General features: G+C 49.6%; 7 protein-coding genes and 1 non-coding gene across 8 annotated transcripts; 4 read left to right on the forward strand and 4 right to left on the reverse strand.

Annotated features, from left to right (window-relative positions):
• The first annotated feature begins 22 nt into the window (after positions 1–22).
• J7337_000200 lies at positions 23–94 on the forward strand. Its single transcript has one exon. It is a non-coding gene; the product is annotated as a tRNA-Asp (tRNA).
• Positions 95–471: 377 nt separating this feature from the next.
• PRO11 lies at positions 472–3,039 on the reverse strand (the record flags this gene model as incomplete). Its single annotated transcript, XM_044817964.1, has 3 exons — positions 472–731; positions 780–2,615; positions 2,664–3,039. 3 exons carry the CDS (start codon positions 3,037–3,039, stop codon positions 472–474), a joined length of 2,472 nt encoding a protein of 823 aa, XP_044685666.1.
• An 899-nt stretch (positions 3,040–3,938) lies between these two features.
• Positions 3,939–5,195, reverse strand: J7337_000202 (uncharacterized protein; the record flags this gene model as incomplete). The annotated part of the gene is made up of 3 exons (XM_044817965.1): positions 3,939–4,354; positions 4,405–5,053; positions 5,112–5,195. 3 exons carry the CDS (start codon positions 5,193–5,195, stop codon positions 3,939–3,941), a joined length of 1,149 nt encoding a protein of 382 aa, XP_044685667.1.
• Positions 5,196–5,711: 516 nt separating this feature from the next.
• Positions 5,712–6,431, reverse strand: J7337_000203 (uncharacterized protein; the record flags this gene model as incomplete). The annotated part of the gene is made up of 3 exons (XM_044817966.1): positions 5,712–6,106; positions 6,169–6,329; positions 6,412–6,431. The coding sequence occupies 3 exons, from the start codon at positions 6,429–6,431 to the stop codon at positions 5,712–5,714; spliced, it is 576 nt and encodes a 191-aa protein (XP_044685668.1).
• Positions 6,432–10,246: 3,815 nt separating this feature from the next.
• On the forward strand, positions 10,247–10,965 carry J7337_000204 (uncharacterized protein; the record flags this gene model as incomplete). Its single annotated transcript, XM_044817967.1, has 2 exons — positions 10,247–10,369; positions 10,465–10,965. 2 exons carry the CDS (start codon positions 10,247–10,249, stop codon positions 10,963–10,965), a joined length of 624 nt encoding a protein of 207 aa, XP_044685669.1.
• A 655-nt stretch (positions 10,966–11,620) lies between these two features.
• On the forward strand, positions 11,621–12,170 carry J7337_000205 (uncharacterized protein; the record flags this gene model as incomplete). Its single annotated transcript, XM_044817968.1, has 2 exons — positions 11,621–11,690; positions 11,842–12,170. The coding sequence occupies 2 exons, from the start codon at positions 11,621–11,623 to the stop codon at positions 12,168–12,170; spliced, it is 399 nt and encodes a 132-aa protein (XP_044685670.1).
• Positions 12,171–13,538: 1,368 nt separating this feature from the next.
• On the reverse strand, positions 13,539–14,577 carry J7337_000206 (uncharacterized protein; the record flags this gene model as incomplete). The annotated part of the gene is made up of 3 exons (XM_044817969.1): positions 13,539–14,052; positions 14,105–14,222; positions 14,322–14,577. The coding sequence occupies 3 exons, from the start codon at positions 14,575–14,577 to the stop codon at positions 13,539–13,541; spliced, it is 888 nt and encodes a 295-aa protein (XP_044685671.1).
• A 5,687-nt stretch (positions 14,578–20,264) lies between these two features.
• Positions 20,265–21,393, forward strand: NMT1_1 (glycylpeptide N-tetradecanoyltransferase; the record flags this gene model as incomplete). The annotated part of the gene is made up of 3 exons (XM_044817970.1): positions 20,265–20,299; positions 20,348–20,450; positions 20,503–21,393. The coding sequence occupies 3 exons, from the start codon at positions 20,265–20,267 to the stop codon at positions 21,391–21,393; spliced, it is 1,029 nt and encodes a 342-aa protein (XP_044685672.1).
• Between the last annotated feature and the right edge of the window lie 437 nt (positions 21,394–21,830).

The raw sequence follows: 21,830 nt of genomic DNA on the forward strand, positions 1-21,830 counted from the left end.
AGCCTGTTTAGGAAAAAATGTGTCTTCCGTAGTATAGTGGTCAGTATGCAAGCTTGTCACGCTTGAGACCCGGGTTCAATTCCCGGCGGGAGAGATCCAGCCACCTGCGATACGCAGGTTTCTTTTTTTGCATTTTTCCCATTCATCACATCAGATCACCACCATAACTACACCATCTTTTTGCCATCAAGTTATCTTACTATGAACACACTCCGTGATGATACCAGAAGTAAAAGATAAGCCACCACTAAATGCCGGGTATCGACGAGTAGTATAAAATAAGCGAAATCATCACCCTCCTCAACACATACAGATACTATGACACCTGGGTTGCTTGGGCGCCCCAATCCAACTGCTACAATACCATGGTCCGCCAAGCAACAATGCACCACCACCCCGTACCCTTTGAGAAATAACAAAAAGAAGTTCCTCCATATCATGACATACATACATGTAAAGCATCTATCTCCATTATCGTGCAAACACCTTGACCACGCCGTCGCCGCCAGCGCTGACTACCCATTTACCATCTTGACTCCACACGCAGGCGCAGATGCCCTCGCCGCGCATCACGCGGTGACTCGTCACTTCTTGCGTGCAGGTGCGCTTCTCGAGACTCCAGAAACGGAGGGAGGCGTCGTGACCCGCGCTGACGAGTTCACGACCGTCAGGACTGAGGGATAGACTGGAAATGGCGTCAGGGTGAGCGATCATGTTATATGTACATTGGCCTGGAGAACAATTAGTCTTTGTAAGGATTCGTGATACATGCAACTTACCGCTGTTGGCATCGAAGAACCGGATGAAGCGGTCTTCGTGGCCAGAAATGATAGTTCCCTCGACACCTGAACCAGCCATGGAACGTCCACCTCCAGTGGCACCTGGGCTGGCATCTTCTTCCCCTATGCTACCACTGTGGTTCTGGTTAGCCTGATCGAGACCGATTGTCGTAGCCACAACGGCATTAACGCTGGTCTTGTTTGACTGATCATATGTTTCAAGGCTGTCCATGTTGCCGATCTGTTCACCGGTTCGGGTGTCATAAACGATAATGGCGGCATCTGAGTACGAGACGACGAACGACTCTCCAGTGGTACCCAAAGGTGTGATGCACGTCGGACTGGCGGTGGAGCCGTCAGATCTCGAGATGTTGTGTACAAGGGTATGGTTGAAGGGCGAGTTAGAGGCGATGGTAGGTTGGGGAGTATTGGAGAATCCACTGCCGGAGCTCATCGAGTTACCACGGACTCTGCCTCCGCGGCCGGTCATGGCTCGGTTTGTTCCAGGTTGTGGTGAGCTCAGCTGAGGAGGTGCGCTCACTGACCACAAACGAACACTGCCGTCTGCAGCACCCGAAACAACCAAGATACGATCCGTGCTACCGTAGGGACTTGAGCTTCCGAATATTTGACCAAGAGTTGCTGGTAGAACACATATGGCCCAGACTGCATCAGTGTGTCCCTCAAGAGTCGCCTTGGGATCAACCCTTCCACGCTCCCAAACTCGAATGGTCGCATCTTGGCCGCCGGAGAATATCCAGCCGTCGCCTTGTGCGCGACCTCCAGTTGAGAAATTCGGCGAGGGTGACCACGATGTCAAACACAGAATTGCTCCTGCGTGACCACGGTGTGTAAAGTTGGCTGTAACATCAAGGTCTGACGCTGTGTGCGCAAGACCTCCAGGGTGACCATCCAATCGAGGAATGTGGAAGCGCTTGATCATACCGTCGTCTCCTCCAGTACAGATTTCTGGCTCGCCGGGGCTACCGCCTCCAGAGAATATGATTGTGCGAACAGTGTCGAGGTGACCTCGGAGTCCAAATCTGAGCTTGAAATTACCACTCTCAGCTTTTTGGGCAGCCAAGGCTAGCTCATGATCGGCACTTCGTCTTCTAGACATGGAGCCTTTTCGTCGGTGGGAGCTATCTCGTCGGCTCGGCGACTTGGGGAGGTTATCAGCGGTAGGGAAAGCATCGGTATCAGGGCGGTTAGGTTGAGAGTTGGGCTGCGAGTTTCCAGGTTCAGGGAATGTACCCTCGGGGAACTCCCACCCATCATTCTCAGGTTGTGCAGAGTGTTTCTCTCTAAGTTCAGCAGAATCATCCATTCCACCCAAAACCTCTGCTGCATGGTTTGCTTGTGGCATGTGATCCTCAACCGGTCGGGATGTTACTGACACGGGCGCAGGCCAGTCATTAGAGTTTTGATACATGACGGGTGGATGCTCGGACCGCACCATTGGCTGAGGCTGGTGTTCTTGCTTCTGACCAAAGTGTTGCTGCTGGTTTTGACCATGAGGCGCATGATTCTGCTGAGATACCCTCGAGTTCATTTCTTGAGAGTGATTCTGAGCATTTCGTGTAGGTAGCTGAAACTGCTGCTGGGGAGCTGGCATGCCAAAAGCCTCAACTTCTCGCAGGTCCTCCATGATCGGTAGCGGGGGAGATTCTCGAGGTGGCTGCGGGTTCGCGGGGGTAATCATAAGGTACATAAATTCGGATTGACATTGATCAAGAAAGGTCTTAAGATCTTGTCGTTGAGCTTCCTCGTCACCTCGGTCGAGCTTCTCATAGTTAACACCATCGACACCGGGCACTGGCATATCCTCCAAGGTAGCTGCAACAATGTTAGTATGGAAAGTTGACACAAAGGGGCATTGCTCACATCTAAGCTTCTCTTGTATCTTTGCAGCCCGGTCATTCTTAGCCGCCGTCTCTGCATCAACCGCCTCCCGACCCTGAAGCTGAGCCGTCTGCTCCTTAACCTTTCGCTCCAGCATAGTCACGTATTTCCTCAGCACGCGCTGAGTAGCATCGGCCCTCCGCGCCTGACCCTCGAGGTTGGCGATGCGGCTCTTCATCTCCTGCTTCTCAATCTCCCACGAGTTCCTATCGCGCTCATGTCTGTGCCATTCGGTCTGCAGGAATCGCATGACGCCCTGGAGGGTGTACTCGGTGGCCTGGGGGATGTTGGAGCCATTGCCCTGCATCATAGGTCCCATTTCCAGGCCGCCCACGCCGTTGCCAGCATTAGGGCCCATCGCGGCGCGCCTCTCTCAATTGGACGGGTGCATGGAGCTTCGAGTCGGTTTGGGAGAGATGGCGATGGAGGCGAGCGAGTGCCGGATTCGAGGTCGGGCAAGCTCGTTGCGGTTGTTGGAGTGTGATGTGATGTGATCAGATGTGACGAAGCCAGATGTTGGGAACCTGGAAGCTCCTGCGCGAAAGATACAACGAGCCTTGGCACGTGTTGTCGTCTCGGTGAAGTTTCGGTCCTGACCTATCTGAATAGACGTCGAATCGTGATATCGTGGTTTGCTTTCTGTCGATAGAAAGCCAAAAAATTGGGCGTCGGGTCGTGTGCTGCTAAGAACCAAGCTTGCCAGTCTTGGTCGGGTACTTTGAGGTTGGGTGCATCTGTCTGTTGTGCTGTCCTGTGTGGTGCCCTGTACCTCCACGCTGCTAGTTGGTGCTATCCTCTATATCGACGCTTTGCCGCTGAGATTGTGACCAATCAGCGCTGAACAAGCTTGACTTGGAAATGGATGTGAGGCTGTCAGGCATCAACTTGGAACCCCTGGCTAACGGTGCGGATCACCGATACAGGGACCGATAATCAACAGGGAAGAATTTCAGCTCCGAACAAAGCAAATTTGATGACAAACGTCTTTGTTTGTGTCTTGTTTTAGTGCTGGTTCGTTGAAAGTCAAACATGGAAAGGCCCTTAATTGAATCCAAGACCGTGGAACCTTGCAGCGAAGTGAATCGGTTACCCAACACCAGTTTCTCCTGAATCAGACTCTACTTTGATATACCAATCACAGTAAAGATAACCTGATTCTATGCCTGATCATCCTCGAGCCTGGTTAGGCCTATCACGGTGCTTATTACTCTGAACTCCAAACTCTAAACCCAGGCCTCAAATAATAATGTGACGGCATCAAAACTCTAGCTCCTCTACTTCCATACCACAATCAACACATGTCTTGATCGTCATCCCATCCTCGTTCTCAACCGTTCTTCCCCATTCGTGAACATGCCGTCCACCTCCTATTGCATCTCCAAACTTGCTTGCACCGTACTTGCTCAAATTGCCAGCCTGTCTGCGAAAAGCGTCCGTTCTTGTCTTTTTCTTCAAGTCAAGTAGCTTCTCTTTGAACTTGGCTTCCTTGCGAGCCTTCTTTTGTGTTTCTCGTCGCTCATATTCAGCGTCCAAGGCTTCTGATGACCCCCACTTCGTCTTGATCGCGTATTCTTCTACTTGACATCGAAGGAAGAGCATCATGTCGTGCCAATGGGATTTGTGAGGGTTTGGCTTTGAGAGATGTGGTAGTAACTCTGGATCTCGTAGCTCGGCTATTTCATGTTAGCGATGACAGCCCGATACCTTAGGTGGAACAACTCACGGTCTGTAAGCAGATAATCCTCCTTGCACTCAGTCTTGGTCAGCAACGAGTACTTTTCTGGATATTTCTCCTTGCACTTGTTGCAAACACAGATATGGAAGACTTCTTCCCAGACAAAGTCAATCTCCAAGCTCTTGCAATCCTGGCACTTCTTCCGAGTCTCGTCGTCCGTGAGCACACTCAGCCCGGGCTCAAAAGGGCCAGATTTTAGCCTCTTCAAGTTTCGTATCAGCTGTAATCTCTCCCACTCCTGAACGCTCATATGCTTCGGTCGCTGGTCATCCTCGGACTGTCCAGGCTTCTTGCCACCCAGAGCATAGTTATGCGGATCATCTTCCGTCGATAAGAAACCACCCTTCGTATCTGTCATGGCGCTCATGTTGTAATCGACGAACTTTGTGAACTTGCGTGCCGGCCGCAAAGCCTCCTCATCGCCTTTGTTACGCCCATCTCGATTCGTTCCCTTAGGGGCATCTGTTGTAGAGATAGAACTGTACGGTCGCTTTCCGTCGGCAGTTTTAGAGATGTAAACGTCTTTTGTTGGCACGAAACCTCCAGAGCTCTTCGGGATTTCGGGTGCGGTGCCAGTCGCTCGTTGTTCAGCTTCACGCTGGTCTCGGATCGCCTTTGCGCGGAGTCGGTTCTCTTCCTAGATACAGGTCAGAATCCCCAGAGAATAGACACATTTACCCCAGGGATTTACATACTATGCGCTTCGTAACTTCTGGGGTCGGCGGAGTGATGGTGGGTGCAGGCTTTGTTGCCCGAGGTGGTGTAGACGGCCGTTCCATGATGCGCAATCAGACCGGAGATGGGATACCGAAAGAACAATGAGGAGACAGAGACAGCTAGCTTCGTCACGGACTCGCAATACAAGTGGAAAGAGAGATTTTGCAGAGAAAAGACCAAATGCAGACGTCAAAAGAGAAGTTTGACTCAGGGTCCTCGATGACGGCGATGGGTGGCGGAGGGGCGGATTGTCGCGATCAGAAATCTGAATTATGTCACCAATCTACACGAGAAAACGTGACTGCAGTCTACGCAAACTTTCGACAGTCACCAAAATGTGCAGGGCTTTTGAGGTCATAATCCTCAAGTTCTCGTAATAATCTTCTTGCTTTTCTACATTAGATATCATTTCAAGAAATTGCTCAATATGTTCCAATTCCTTGGTTTTGGCAATCGCCATAAGCAAATGCTTTTGCGAGCCATGACATCTGTATTATAGTACAACCAAGGTCTATTACAACCCCAGCCTACGGTCCGCGCTATCCTCTAAGCCCAAAATTCGTTTCAGAGGTTCTAGCTTACTCCTCCTTGGCACCACCACGGCCAGCGCGCTCAGCAGCCTCAACGGCCTTCTTGTCGCTCTGGGCGGGGCCACCCTGCATGGCGCTCATGAAACCCTGGGGCTGCTTGAAGGGACGCTTGAGGTCACCGGCGGCAGGCTGGCCGAGGACGTGGATCTTGACCATGTTGTTCTCGAAGGCGCTCTTGAGAGGGATGATGCTCTGGATGAGGAGAGGGTTGGTGTACTTCATGTAGATGTGCATGAAGGCCATCATGGCCATGCCCATAGCCTGGCCACGGAAAGCGGTGCGGATCTGCTGGTTGTCGTAGGCGTGGATGGTGGTGGTGACAAGCTTGCCCTCCTCAGTGGAGCCCATGGGGGCGGGCTCGACATACTTGAGGGTTGTGAGGTCTGTGGAGGCTCATGTTAGTATTGCGATGGTGGAAATTGCCTCAGAGGTCAAGTTATCGTACCCTTCTTCTTGTTGATCTTCAGCTGGGTGTAGAAGTAGAGAGCAGCAATGATGACGTTGCTGGCGAGGTAAACGGCGCGAACGACGTTGAGTACGAAAGGGTCGTCGAAGGGAACACGCTTCGACACCTGCATCATACCCAAAATGATGATCAGGTTGGTACTATCGCAAATGTCAGCGTTTTCTTCTTTGCGCCACCAGATAGATAATCTGCGCGACGGCTGTCGCGTGGAGAACGACTTACATCTGAGGGGAGAGAGCCATCTTGATTAATGAGCTGAAGAGACCAGTAAGGATTGAAGAGAAGAAGCAAGGAAAGAGAAAATGGCAAGGCCAAAAGGATTTGGGGGCTGATGGGAATAGAGTATGAAGATGGTTGCAAAGATTAGAGTGCGGGATGAAATGGAATGGATATGTCTTTGCTGGCCTTTTGGAGAGTGGCCTCCACCTGTGGCTTTTGCCGCACCCTTAGCCCCCTTTGGCCACTGTGGGGAAGCTGCCCGCAAACAGGATGAAACAAGGCCATTGGCTTATCTCAAATTTTAGGGGACTTTATCTCAGGTTGTGCCCCTAATTTCATATGTCGGCCTCCGTTGCATCCCCGAGCCTCATCGCGCCATTCATTCTCCCAACTTCCCATTGCTTCCATTTAGGAATTGGTTTAATCAAACAAAAGTCGACCTGCCATCTTGGGACCCGCGTGAACGTGAAAGACCCCGTTTCTATTTTCTCTCAAAAGGCCAAGTTGCCCGGGCCTTAACAGTCTCAGCACAAATGACCTTGCGGAAGCCCGGAAGTTGTGTAACTGAACCCTTTGACTTGTTTCTTTGATGAAAGCGGAACGACTCGACGAGTTCTGCAGAACAACCATGGCCGTATCTTTGAACATTGTTCGAGTGGACATTATGTTAAAATATGGGAATTGATGAACAAAGAGTATTCGATGTTCTCAATGCGAATTGAACAAAGGAGAGTCGATGTTCTTGATTATTGTTCAGTCGAAGCAATGTTCACTTCCAAGGTTGAGCCTATGGGCCGACCTTGGAGGTCGTCATGATGGACTCGTCAATGGACACAGTATTTCTTTAAATACCAAAAGGACTCTCACAAACCTCATTTGGACTCACAGACTCAGTTTCCACGCGAATCACAGAGCCAATTTACTCAAACCAAACCGTGACTTAAACCAGGTCTGTATACCGAATTAAAGCCCAGCATGTCGTACTCATCACAACGCTACGATCTTGACGCTGCGGCAGCTAGGAGGCAAAATTCCCTCTATTCAAACCAGAGTGCTTACAGTGACTATGATCGGCGCCGCAGCAGCAGCTCCTCAAGTAGTCGTGATTCTCACTCGTACTCACGTAGGTCTGGCGAATCCGAAGCGCCTTACCATATGAGATGGGAACAGCAACAACATCATCATCACCACCATTCCAGACGGGAAGAGTATCTGCGCCCAAGACGGGGCTCAGCTTCTTCCTCAGAATTGGACGACGATTACTCTCATCTGAACAGAGAGCGCCGTGCGAGCAATGACCGACGACGCTCTCGTTCGGACAGAGGGCGGGATCGTTCGCCGCAGGAGGAGATCAACACGATGCTCAACAGTGGTCGGGCACCAATTATCAGACGAGGGTCAACCTATGGTACTTACATCATGCCCCTCGACATGCAAGGACACTATCAAACTTCGGACCCCACGAGATGTACTTGCAGATGTTGCCCCCATCCGACAGGTATTTCCCATAGCCACGATAACTATGGACATATGTCCGGTGACGTGCATACTACCAGTCAACACCGTTCGCATCCGCCCCACAGATATAACCGCAATGGCAGGCCTGTCTTTGAGGTATATGACAACACAAGGAATGGGATGCGAAGCGAAAACAGTTTTTCGTTTACCATTTCAGTCAACCCCCGAGCGTCATGTGACCGCATCGTGGCCTTCTTGGCACCCGACAGGCGGTACGCCAAGGTTCTAGTGCACTGGAACAACGGGACGGTGCAGAGGCTCGACGGCAGCGTCCCGATGGTTGATCTTCTAGAATACGCAGAATATCTCGAGATCAGGGAGGTGAAGCAGGTGCGCTGGGCAGCTTGACTACCGGCGTATCAAGATGTCAAGAAGGATGTAGATCGGGTGAAGTGGGCAACATCACAATTGGCGCGGGCGCCAGATGTCAAGATTGAGGGTGATAGACGAGAGATTTTGTGGAGATTGATGGTTGAAGGGTGAGCAAGCAGTAAGACACGGACGAATATGACGATATCAATGAGTGCAAGAGTAGGTAGTTTTGGATAGAAAAACACAAATATACGAGGAAATATACTCTGAGGCCTGCATCGTCAAGTCCCATGATACTAGAGTGATGAGGGGATTCCAAGAATGACAGCCTCAGCCTCCACAGTCTGCCTAGATTCGAACCATCACACGTAAAACCCACCAGTCATGTAACATGCCGTGCCGTACAAGGCTGATACTGGAGTATCATATCAATCTTGCATATTATCACTCACAACTGCTGTCCTGTCCAGTACGTAGCTCTGCCACCCCCATCACCGTTTGATATCGACTCACCGTGCCCTCCCTGAAAAACCTCATGCAACCACTTTAAATCGTATTGTGTTGTAATTTCATCGTTCATGTCTAAATAACCTTGTGATCCACCTGATTCAAAAACTCCGGCCAGAGGGGCAGTGAGTCAAGCCTCGGTGTCTTTATGGCACGATAATACCATATTGTAGTCTCGATCGGGGTTAATGTTATGACGTTCAAGGGTTCGCTTGTCGGTTCGCTGCCGACTGTGGAGGCTTTTGCCTAAAATTGCGGCGTTGCCTTGACCCTTTTCCCCACGGCCGGGACTAGCAACCAACAGCCTACAACCAACAGGACGGGCAAATTTCTCAGTTGGAGCTGTTTTACATCATATTCTGTAGATCAAAGGATGCAAGGCACCCGGCAGACAACGAAAAGTGATTCTTACTGGCATTGGATTGTGGGAAAAGACGATACATAGCCTTGAACGTGGCAATCGATAAGCGCCCAATGAAAAAGGAATTGGGGGCCCTGCATGCAGTGCTACACTATTCATACTATCAATATATACAGACTGGACTCTAGAACTCTTGTTTCCAGGGCAGACGCAGACACAGCCACACAGAGTTTTAGCATCGTCGCACACTTGTTTCTCTTATTCGACGGATAATGGCTCGTAGGAATTCCTCCAGCCTTCTTAGCCTCCTCCTCCAGGCACAGGTGGAGTTGGACCACTCATATCGCAGGGATCTCACCAGTTTCCACCTGAACTTCGACCAAGGGGTCACTTAGAACTACACTACACTATCTGCATTACATAACCTTACACGAGGAACAAAGAACGCTACGGAAACTAAACAACTCACTGAAATCAGGCAGCCTAGATTCTAAAATTTAGAAACAACGTAATCAACGCACTCAGAAAGAATACGTCACCCTATGCTCAAAAAGACTCGCTCCTGAAGGAGCCGGCATGACTAGTGCGGTGTGTGTGTGTGGTCGTGCTAGGGACACCACTTAGACGGAGACCCGGAGCATCATATAGATCGGAGACAGGGGTGCGACTCGACCAACTGCCCTTTACCTAAACCAAACCGACCCAAAAGGTATCACATCCCATGGACGGGAGCCTGGCAGTGCGGCTCGGCACGATACCTCATGCCCACTGTGGAAAATGGGGTCCGTGATAATCGGTTCGCTCACTACAACATTCTGTTGGCTTGGGATTGGATCATTGTCCTGTTGTTGCCTATAAGACCTCTACCTTGTCCTCGGACGCTCTTATACCAGACAGATGCCTCGGGGTTTAAAAACGCCACGAGATGCTTTCCGTTCAGGCAGAAAATAAAGATCAAGACACACAAGTTCCATCCAAGCATATCTACACTTGAGACGATATACATCCATACAATCTGTTGCAAGAATTCAGTTGCCTATTACCACCTCTCTTATTCCCATTCTCTTCTCGCCAATCGTTCTATGGGCCACCTAGGACTCCCTCACTTGTACCAGTCCGTTATCAGAAACAACAATAGCCATGTTTGGTACTTGGAAGTACGATCCTGAGACGGATGAGGTCCAGAGCGTTCGCAATGGCTTCGACCCTGTCACGGCCCGCTCAAGTTCCCACCAGGCTTGCGATCGCTGTCATGAGAAGAAGGTACGTCTGCAGAAGCATTGGCTAGGCTTCTCAACGCCAAGATCTTTCCCTTGCCCTTTTCGCTTAGAGCTTATTCGCTGACGATGTTCCTGTAGCTCAAGTGCAGTGGAGACAAGAATGGCTGCGAACGATGTCGGAGCAATGGTCTTCGCTGCGAGTACACACGCTCAGGCTCCAAGTCTTCCAAGAAGAAAAGCAGTCCTCGCAAGTCCAACGACGGCGACAGTCCATCGAGCTCCAGCTCCCGACGAGGGGGCAGCTCTTCCAAGCGGTCTAGCAAGCATCACGGACACTCGTCTCGCATAGTCACCTCGGGGGACGAAGCAGGGGGTGTTCTGAGCCAGTTCGACTTCTCACAGCTCAGCCCTGAAGACGGGTTCGATCTCAACTTGCTCTCGAGCGCTGACCAGAGCGCCGGAGGCTATGCCACGGCTGGACCCTCGGGAGACCAGTACAGCATGCAAGGCTATGACACGAGCTATCAGCAGTGGGATGCATCAGGGTACTCGCAGGGCTACTCGAATGAAGCCTGGGGCGGCGAGTATGACCAGAGTGCTTACACCCATGATCCGCGATACTATCACGGCGGACGCTAGTCCTAGGGCAAGGCTGACTCGGGAATAACTTAACGACATCATGACGGAAAGTGTATGATTAAACCTTTTTTTTCCTTTTCACTTCTCTTTATACCCCGTTTTAATCCTGTTCCTTTTCTTTTCTCTCTTTTGTTAGAAGCATTGTTTAGCAAACCAATTTCATGTTTATTACACTTACATAGAACACAACGCTTGGATGGACCGTCATTCCTTCTGATGGCAAGGCGCACACAAGCTATGAATATCGAATGTTTTCTGATCTCTGATATGACCTACCTGTTTCGGGTGATTATTACTGTGGCGGAGCGCAAGAGCTAGAGCCCAAACCGAAACATCTCGGCCCCAGAAGCTAAAGGGAATAAGAATAATAATAGAAATCGCGAACCGGAATTAAACGTCTATGCACGGGGGAGGAGTAGATGACTTGTCCGCTGCATTGCATGCTGACTCTCCCTCGTGTTGTTGGAGGAGACATGTGACCTTGTGAGTTGAAGGTAGAAATTGGAGTTGAAGTGCCTTAGTCATCATGCACGACGTCACAAATTGACCGGGGTAGCAAAAGAGCTCCCAAAGCTTTTTGCATCACGACTCTAAGCTCAATCGCTAAGCGCCAGTTGCAACAGTTGCATTTCTCACTTGCATATAATTCGCAAAAATGGCGAATGAAGATTCAGTGACGGCGGTTAAATCAAAGTCTGTTTTTGACTATCTCAACGATTGGGGCAGTAAGTCACTCACCCACTCACTCACTCGCCCATACCATTTCACACTTTCTTCCCAGTATCAGTGCAAATACCCTTGTGATCCAAGAAAAAAACAAGTTATAAACTGACAGAGGAAAAAAACCAGCTGCATCTCTCCCTCCATCTCTCCTAGCAACCCTCATTACCGCTCTTCACGCTCGGCCCCCATCCCTGCCCCTCTTCATCTTCACACCTCCGCTGCTCTTCTCGTCCTACCTCAACCTGTCCGGCTATCCCACCGGCAGCGCTGGTCTAACCGCTGCCTGGTCCGGTCTCTACGTGCTGCTGGCTCTGCGACGACGCCAGCCTTTCCGTGGACGCTTCTCGGTCCGAGGGGTCGTGCGTGGCACGGCGATTGGGTTGGGGGCCGCGAACTGCGTTGCTGGCGGTTGGGTCTATGCCAATGGTGATTTTGAGAAGGATGAGAAGGCCAGAGTGGACAGAAACCGATGGGGCAACTAAAGGATTTGAGTTTGTGTTGGCTGTATGATAGGTGTTGTACGATATGTTTGTTGTATGTCAGCGCGGATTGAGATTATAGGAGCCGTTGGTCCGGCAGTTGGGTGTGTTGGTTATGACTGAAGATGCATATGCGTCACGAAAATGAACATCTGTCTATCAATTGCAAATGGCCAGGATAACAAACTAGCGCCAACAAACCACACAATACTGTAACCCTTCGTCGTGACTCACAATTCATCTCTCATACATCTGAGACAAAGCAAATTTCTGCGTAAGTATCTTCTCATGGTAGAAACTACCGGTCATGAAGTTGCGATCCTTCAAGCCAGGGTCAGATCATAAAGCGTACACGAATGTCGACAGGCATTAGGAACGAGTGGGAACGAGCTTACCACCAACAATTGGTCGCAATACGAGACGGCGAGGCAGATTTACAAAAAACCGAAGCGACCCTGACATACATGATAAGCCTATCATCCAGAACATGCAGAGTGTTCCTTTTATAAGTTTGAGTGGTATTGATTCTATTCCCATGTTGCAGCTGTGGCTGACATGTTGCAGTGACATCCAGATATAGCATCACCAGCCTCAATCCTACCCAATGTGTTAGTCATGCTGTCCAGAGGATCAGATGAGTCAGAACGATATATATTGAAGGGTTGCGAAGCTTTGCTATCGTCTATAGGACTCGAGAAGATAATTTAGACTTCCTGTCGTTACGACGAGTGATACCTCAATTTTTGCCCAAGGCATAAACTCAAGCTTATAGCCCTGCTCACGGAGGCATTGTCAGCATCACACGTACTGGAACTCATAATGATAGCACTTTTTTCTTCTGCTATTTTACCCAACGCCCTGCTATCCAGGTATCATCAGTATTTATCTATTAATACAGTTCAAACCCCGTATCTTCAATGCGCCTTTTGCTTCTCCTATCGCATCAACAGGCAAACTCATCGTGCCTCTGTCGAAAAAGGGAAATCTGCAGCCCAAAGTCTAGCATTCAGTGCCTCCCCTCATCTCTTTAGAATAAAACGCCAGTCCGGAAGACATTCTCAGCCCTTGATTCGTCTCCCAAAACCCATACGGCCCTTGCCGTCAAATGCATAGTACGTCATGAATAGAAAAAACCTCGACACATCTGGTTTTCAAGTGGTAAATATGAAATCCTTCTCTTGGTGGCTCAGACACGTCGTAGGCGGTCTGTGTCTGCCGAATCGAGGTTGTTATAAGTAAAAGGAAAAGTATCGGTTGTACATGTGTAGTTTGTGAAAAGAGCTTTTTTCGTGTTCGATTCAACTTTCCGAGGGATGAGATGATCAAAGTTTTGTTACGATGTCATTATCGGCCGTCGCCGAGTGGCCATGGTCAGAGAAGAAGATGGTCAGGCCTTGTCGCTGTGCTGAGTTTTGATCCTGACATGAAGAACAACAGCAAGACAAAGGCTGTGAGGAAGACGGCTCGAAAAAATGTGCGAGGTTGAAACCGACTGCGATTCTTGTAGACATCTTTTGTCATGTTGGGGATGGGATTCGAGATTCCCAAACTTGAGATCTGGAAGCCATCAAGATAGTTGACATCGCACTCACGGGCCTTTGGCTCGGCGTAGCTCTTGTACTCTGCGACGACGCTCTCAGCGTTCCAGCCGGCGATCTTTCGGACAACTCCGACAACGCATCCAGTTCGGTGCTTTCCGTGATTGCAGTGAATCAACAGAGGGTAATTTGACTTGTCGAGGACGATACTGAGGATGGCCTTCATTGTGCCCAGAGGGATAGCCTCCTTCTTTGTGCCCTTCATGTTGAAGACGACTTGTCGAATACCTTCACGCTGGACGAATGTCTCTAGATCGTGATCAAGTTCGTCCTTCTTGACAAGCGTGCTACAACAGGTTAGCGGCGATGCCAAAAACGCATCATAATGGAGGCACTAACACAATGGTCTTGAGGCCCAGACCCTTGAGGTACTCAAAATCGTGAGACCTAGGAAAGCTACTTCGGTAAACGCCTGGAATGACAACGCCAAAATTGTGAGGCCGGCCATTGAAGGGCGCTGTGTAGTCGGTTGATTGTGATTGATATGCCGATGTTGAGGAGGCTTGACTTCGGTTAGAGATAGTTCATTGGGACCAGATTATCTAGTGCAACTTACCACTCGAATTGCTAGTTCTTGAAGAGGTTGATAGGGATGCTTCCATATTGACGGCGGAAAGGCTCCCGGATCGGCTGACATTTGTGGCATCGCGGCCATTAAAGAGGGCTTCCTCTACTTCTTGCATCGTTTCTTCTCTTGTAGAGCTTCGGGAACCCTGTCTTGAACGGAATTGTGTGGCGCTGGGTGTTTGTTGGCTTTCTCTGGTATGCGTAGGCTCGTCCACGAAGAGTCGTGAATTGCGTTTCGAAGTCATGTTGTCTAAGGTCATACAATCTTGTTCTGATCCTCTAGGACTAATTCGGACGACTTGGTGATGTCGCTATGATAGTAACCGTGGAGTAGATGGCTGATAGATCGGAAGAAGGAAGTAGGTGGTAGATAGGTTGAAGAGTGAGGTTGTCGTGGGGGAAGGCGAGTTGAGTTGATGTTTGAAGGCGGTATAGACTTTTAAAATCGGAAGTTTGAAGTTGCAACGGTAGGTCGAAAAGGCAACCTATGTAGTTGCAAGTGCTCGCGCGTTGCAAGTATCGGCTACAAGATTGTGGAATTCATTTTGACGACGATGAGCTGAACAAGCAACTTCATTCGAGTCTGGATATTGGGGTGGGAGGCACGAGATCAAGTATTCAAGCGTGGGGGGTGAAGGAAGAATCCTTGCTCTGAAGCAGGTCCCAGTCTCCAGATAATTTAGCTTGGGTCTTTGACAGGAGCTCGGTCAAGGAGAAGGAGAAAGGTTGGTGGTGATGAAAGGAAGAATGGGGCTACCAGAAAAAGGTGCCGCCGGGCTTGCTTTGAAAGACAAGGCAAGGCTGTCGTGGGTTCTTGTCCTGTCTTGTCTTGTCTCGAACAAGGGTCCACCAACGGATGGATATGCAGTAAAATCCCGACGATGCCAGGGACTGGGACTGTAATCTGCTGCCGGGCGGAGCGGAGAGGACTGGCTGACTGGTCTCACTGACTGCTGAGAAAGCGAAAAAGCGCGAGGAGTGACCGTAGTTGACCAACACACGACAGTAAGCAAGGATTGTCAGTGGGAAAAATCTGGTGGTGGTGATGATGGTTAAGTAGGAGTGACTTGGCCAAGATGGGGGCGACAGAATAACCACCAAAGTCTATGGGGGTGTAAGAAAGAACTCTGGGACGATGACGATTCGTATGATTGGCTCATCTCATGTGTACTATGCCCTAAGGGGAAACTCTATCGGCTGAGCTAAGAGGGCCAGGTGTGTCGGGGGTAATTTATGGTGGCCCGCAACCAGACACGGAACAGCGAGTTCAGTTCAGTTCAGGGCTCTGGAGCCTCCATCACAAACTAAACTCCACTGACACTCACCGTGAGATGGAAGCGAGAGTGAAAAGTCCGCTCGGAGATACTGACTTGAATGACTTGACTTGACTAGCTGACTGTACTGTACTGTACAGCTGTTCCAAGATCCATTGATTAACAATCGACTAGTCGTGACAACTGTAAGATCATCCTCTGATCAGAGACATTTGTCACTAGACCAAACCCGGGCCTTGGTTACATCGCAGACGTACGCTGCACGAGTCTCGAAGTGAATGAATATCGCACATCAAATCAATCTCCATGCACCACAGCATGCCATTTCTCCCTCACGCTCGACACGTTTGCGTTTCAAGGTTGTTCAGTCTCCCCGCGTTACCAGAAACTCTATCCAACTCTGTCCATGTCATCGCACATGGCATGCTTCTTTTGTGGCTCTCTCTATGTTTCTCTCGGTTGTTTTAATGCAAAAGTTTATACCCTTAGCAACCTCTAGCTACCATAGCTTGGGGTGATTTGCCGAGGCGGGCTGTTTTCTCGGCCGTCGGCACCGTAGCTTTCTTCCCAAGGTTTACACATCCCACGTCCCGCATCATTATGCATTTGAATGTCGCATGCAAAAAGCATCGTGGAAAATAATTAGGCTGTATGTATGTACACAAGAGGCCTAGAACGCGCAACCTCGAAGCCCTCGAGCCACATGGTGTATCCAAGCCACACCCACTCTCTTGACCAATCTCACCCTCTTTTGGGCAAGACGATGACGGAGACGCACGTCCTTGGTGCAAGGTATCCCCCTGGTCGGGGCGCCTCTCCAAACGCGACAGCAACAGCTCGAAATATGATGACAGCATCAAGTAACGTTGACCCAGCTTCATTATTTTATGCGTTATACAACAATTAATATCCGTACCTTACGCAAACATGTCGCCTCTTTCTTTTGTGTGTTTTACCCCAGGATCATCCACGCAACGGAAGTCCGGAGTAACGAAGATCAAACTTGGAGTTTCCTGCCTCAAAATGTAATGATATTCGTGGGCTACCGCGCGCAAGGCACATTTCTGCTGTAGATCAGTAAATGGTGTGCTGCTGTTGTTAAACGAGTGGATGTCCTCTAACAAAAGCTCATATGGAAGCCAATGAGCTTGTAGTATCTTGGACCCTTTCTAAACACAGACCGCCGCTCACCTTGGATCTGAACGCGCCGGTGCTCGTTTGATGCCAGCTAAAAGACTAGGTTGGGGTGTTGATCGCTTCACCTATTGAGGGGTAAAACGACAACGCAGCACATTTTTGGCTTGTGATTTACCTGGAACAAAGACGCGGTGTTTTAAAAGTCTGTGATATTATATAAAAAGAAACTGTGTTGTGCGTGGTTATGGCGCTCAAGGTCTACGCTACGAGTGATGTCAGTCTTTGGAGGCGAGGCACAAGGCGCGGTTGAGACACGGCGTCGATCTGTCATGCTCGAGGTCAAACATCCACGTAGCACAGGTACGTATACATACGTATATTCAATATGCATATTTACATACCGTACCTGATATTCAGATCTTCACCTCATGAAACGCCTTGAAACCAACATCCAGACGTCGCAAAGAGATAAACGCCAACCTGTACGTAGCTTTTGGATCTCCCCACAGAGTGCAACCAATGATGCACAGCATAAGTCAAAGCTGTTTCTGGTAGAACTTGACCCTCCAATGAGATACTGAGCAACTTATTTTGTCACCCTCGCCCACCACTTGTACCAAGCCAGCCCTGAGCCATTGCCGCCACAGTGATCATCATCGTAGCTTGGCGGATTCGGCACAGTCGGGGGGCCCTTGTATGTACAACAAGTCCCTGAAATGATGATCCATTCTGCATCATCTCATCCTTCTTTTTTTGCCCTGCATTGCTAAATGTGCATGATTTAATATTACAGATATGTTGGTATTGACCTGACGTCTTTTGCTTCAGGGTTTAGACATTATTGAGTCGCATTCTTTGGGCCTCATAAGCTTCGATGGTGCTTTCACACAAAAAATTAAAATATTTTCTACGTTAGCTGAAAGTGAGCTGAACTGAAATGGTCTGGTTGTAAGTGGCGGAAGCATGACGGCCGGACTCGACCGAACCACCGACAGGGCCGTAATTACGGCTGTATCGGATATCTCCCGGCGTGTCGCTCTTATGATATCAGCTTCAAATATCCGTAGTTCTTGTTTTTTTCTTGTGTGAGCAACGGAATATCGCAAGATACCAATCCGACCTTATTCCTCCGTGGATATTACCAATTCATATCTCCATCGTCCGCTATTCCCGACCATCACGGGGTTTTTCCTCTGCTGCAACGCACCATTTGGAAAATCTGATCGACGTCATCGCTGCTTACGAGAGTTGTTTCGTCTCACTCCAGCCTCAATATCAGCCTTACCTAACAGTCACTCTTCACTTTGTTGCTGTATCTGGATGCCTGGAGGTTATTCAATAGTATGCTACCGTAGAATGTGCATCGCCCGCTTACACGCGACATGTCGTTTGCAGATACTCCCCAACCACCAATCATTTTCCCGGTTGACCTGGGTGTAACTTTAACTCATGGTCCGTGAACGGCTTGAAATGTTAATGTTCCGTGTCACATCCAAAGGTTCAAAGATTGGAAAGTGCTCGTGTGCCCGTATCGACAAACTGACACGGATACGGCATCATCCTTGGTAAAGCAGGCCTCAGTATACCAGGCTCTTCCCTGTCCGAGGACGTTCAAAGTCAAGATCAATGACTTACACTGCGCGGGATGAAACTTTTGCAGGAACTTTCTTACGTACATACAGCTCTCGGTAAGAGATGCACACATCTCGGTCGCCTATTTTAGGAGCACCCGACCTCAGATCTGTCTCAAACATGTTGGGCGTCAAAACGATAGGGACAAGGTCCCACGTGAAGACCTACGCTTTTCGACACCGAAGATGCAACGGGCCAAGCAACCCGCGATACTGGGATCCTTGTGTCTTCCTATTCGGGACACCGAGATCCCACGGTCTCAGCTCGTTCTCAGGGGAGAGCAGCTCTGCCCCCAGCTCCGGGTCTAGATCCCCGAGCCAATTAGGGAGATGGAGTTTGTGACAAGCTATTGCATCTAGAATTTCCGTATATGAGGAGAATGTTGTGAGAGGCTCTTCAGCCCTGTCGACGGCAGTGGAACATGCGGGCGCCTGGCCGACGGCACGGAGCTGTAAGCTTTGAAGAGGGCCAATGGGATTGGTTGTAGGAAATGAAGAATTCGCGTGAATTGAATCCGAAAGCTTGTCTCCTTGTTGTTGTGTATGTTGTTGTCAGTTGATATGCTCAAATTGCTCAATGCTAGCTCATGCATTATCACGCAGCTCCTTGTCCCCTCAGTCGAGCATGTACCCAAGACATTGGATGGACGCATGTTGAAAGAAGCTCATCACAACTGTTTCACATGCGAAATCATAATCGACATTTCTAATTCGGAAACATATTTTGCCGAAGAACTTCACTCAATCATTCATCGGCAAATATCTCCTGAGCCGTGTATGGTAGACGGCAGTTTCTCGAAGCACACCGAATTTGCCGGCGGCTATAATGTGTAATTGTGTATCATGCTATGGAAATGACAGGTTCTATCGAGATGGCACATGTCCCAACGTATCGTCAGATCATCTGTGAAGTTATTGGCGGTTTTCTAACCGACATCTTGGTACATATGCAACTTGTTGTTGGTTGACCCGCGCTTCCGGTCTCGGTCTAATTGCATCGCGATCGAGTGCAAGTGTCGTGAGATTGAAGTTGTGGACCTTGATGAAGCTACCCTGAAGTGAAGCATCACGTTGATGTTTTCAAGATCATCAATGTCAAACCATTAAATTTGTAACATGATCCGTCAAATGACTATTTCCAATTGCCAAACAAAGACATTGCCTCATATTTTTGTCTCAGTTCATGTTTTGGTGTCATATCATGTTCACAATCTGCATAGAGTTGACCCTACTGCAAGATGCCCCACGACTCGCCATGTTAAGCCGAGCCGTGAAGTGCTCTTGAAGCTTTTATCACCAAAACTGAGCCATTTGTTGTTACATTACCACTCACCATTGATAACCGATAGCCAATAAGACCTTTATTTCCGTCCCTATGCCCACATTACAATGACGTTGAGGTCGTGTAGGATGCATCAACCCCGCTGAGGGGTTGTTGAGGCATTCATATATCAAGACGCATCCTCTGCCTTTCTTCACTCTTGTTCTTCAACTCAATTATCTGACAGTCATCTTGTCTCATTCAGTAACTTTGTTTAATCCACTACTCACATAACTTTCGGTACGATGTGACAACGCATGAATAAGGAGCAATGGCTCACTTCGCAATTATTACCATGTATCAAGGTAACGTTTAAAAGAACGCATCCGGGTGTTCAACTGCCTCTATGCTCTGTACCTTCCCTCATCCCACAACACGTCTCAGCCACCTTCTATGGTGATGACTGTGCATCGTGTGTGAGGACGGGCAGAGCAGGGCAGTTGATCTGAGAAATACCGGCGAACTTGATCTGGATAATACCAGCGAAAGGACATGCTTCTTGACATCCCCCCCTTTGCTCCGGGTGACCGGGAAACTAACCCTAGCAGCATACCACTTGATCTTTCATCATGTCGACTGACAAGATCACTTTCCTCACCAACTGGTACAACTGACTTGCTTTAGACGATGAACTTGTGTTGACTGTTGTTAGGCACGCTACGCCTTACCACGCGCCGCTGTACCTGGCTCAGGCCAAGGGATACTTTAAGGAGGAGGGAATCAAAGTTGCTCTTCTTGAGCCCAACGACCCTAGTGTAAGTGCTTGCTCTATGATGAATGGCGATCAAGATGCTGACGACCGCCCAGGATGTCACTGAGATCATTGGTACTGGCAAGGTTGACCTTGGCTTCAAAGCCATGATTCACACTCTGGCTGCCAAGGCTCGAAACTTCCCCGTCCAGTCCATTGGTAGTCTTCTCGACGAGCCATTCACTGGCGTCGTCTACCTCAAGGACTCTGGCATCACCACCGACTTCCGCACCCTCAAGGGCAAGCGCATCGGCTATGTCGGTGAATTTGGCAAGATCCAGATCGATGAGCTCACCTCGCACTACGGCATGACTCCTGACGACTACACTGCCGTGCGTTGTGGTATGAACGTCTCCAAGGCCATCATCAAGGGCGAAATCGACGCCGGTATCGGCCTGGAGAACGTTCAGATGGTTGAGCTCGAGGAGTGGCTCTCCGCCCAGGGCCGTCCCAAAGATGATGTCCAGATGCTCCGTATCGACGAACTCGCCGAGCTTGGCTGCTGCTGCTTCTGCACCATCCTCTACATCGGTAATGAGAAGTTCCTCGCCGAGAACCCCGAGAAAGTCCGCTCGTTCCTCCGCGCGGTGAAGAAGGCCACTGATTTTGTTCTCGCTGAGCCCGAGAAGGCGTGGGCTGAGTACGTCGACTTCAAGCCCGTCATGGGTACCGCGCTCAACCGCAAGATCTTTGAGCGCAGCTTTGCCTACTTCAGCAAGGACCTCAAGAACGTCAAGCGTGACTGGGAGAAGGTCACCAAGTACGGCAAGCGCCTGGGTGTTCTGGACGAGAGCTTTGAGCCCAACTACACCAACTCGTACCTCGAGTGGACTCTTTCTGGAGAGTCTAGCGACCCTACTGGAGACCAGAAGCGTATTGCTCAGCTCCAGAAGGATGTCGCTGCTTCTGGTGGCTTTCACCGTCTTCAGGCTGAGGTCAAGGCTTGATTGAGCCTTGGGATGATGCGAAGGAACATGGTTTGACCTAGTACAGATACATATCTGATACACTCTCTTATGGTCTGGGGGAAACTACAAGGTCACTCGTTTAGCAGGCTCTGCCACACCAATATCAAGTAACTCACTCTCGTCTTATTAGTCCATGAATGTGAAGTCTGTATCTCGTAACGATGCCGGCGCTGGACTGGAATGCTGACTGCCACCACGTTGATGAACCGTTTCCGGCCAAACGGCTTGATTAGCCGTTTCCTAAAATATGCATCTATGTAAGCGCATTGATTTCGTGCGGCTGAAATTCCCCATGCTTCCGTCCGGATGTAGAATGAGTGAAGTTTACTACAGCCCTATACGAACTGAGACATGCTGACCGTGCAGCCGGGCAGCCACTCGATCTTAAGGCTGACATGACATGGCCAATATGTGCA

Source organism: Fusarium musae, chromosome 1 (genome assembly GCF_019915245.1).
Source record: "Fusarium musae strain F31 chromosome 1, whole genome shotgun sequence".
NCBI classification, from domain to species: domain Eukaryota; kingdom Fungi; phylum Ascomycota; class Sordariomycetes; order Hypocreales; family Nectriaceae; genus Fusarium; species Fusarium musae.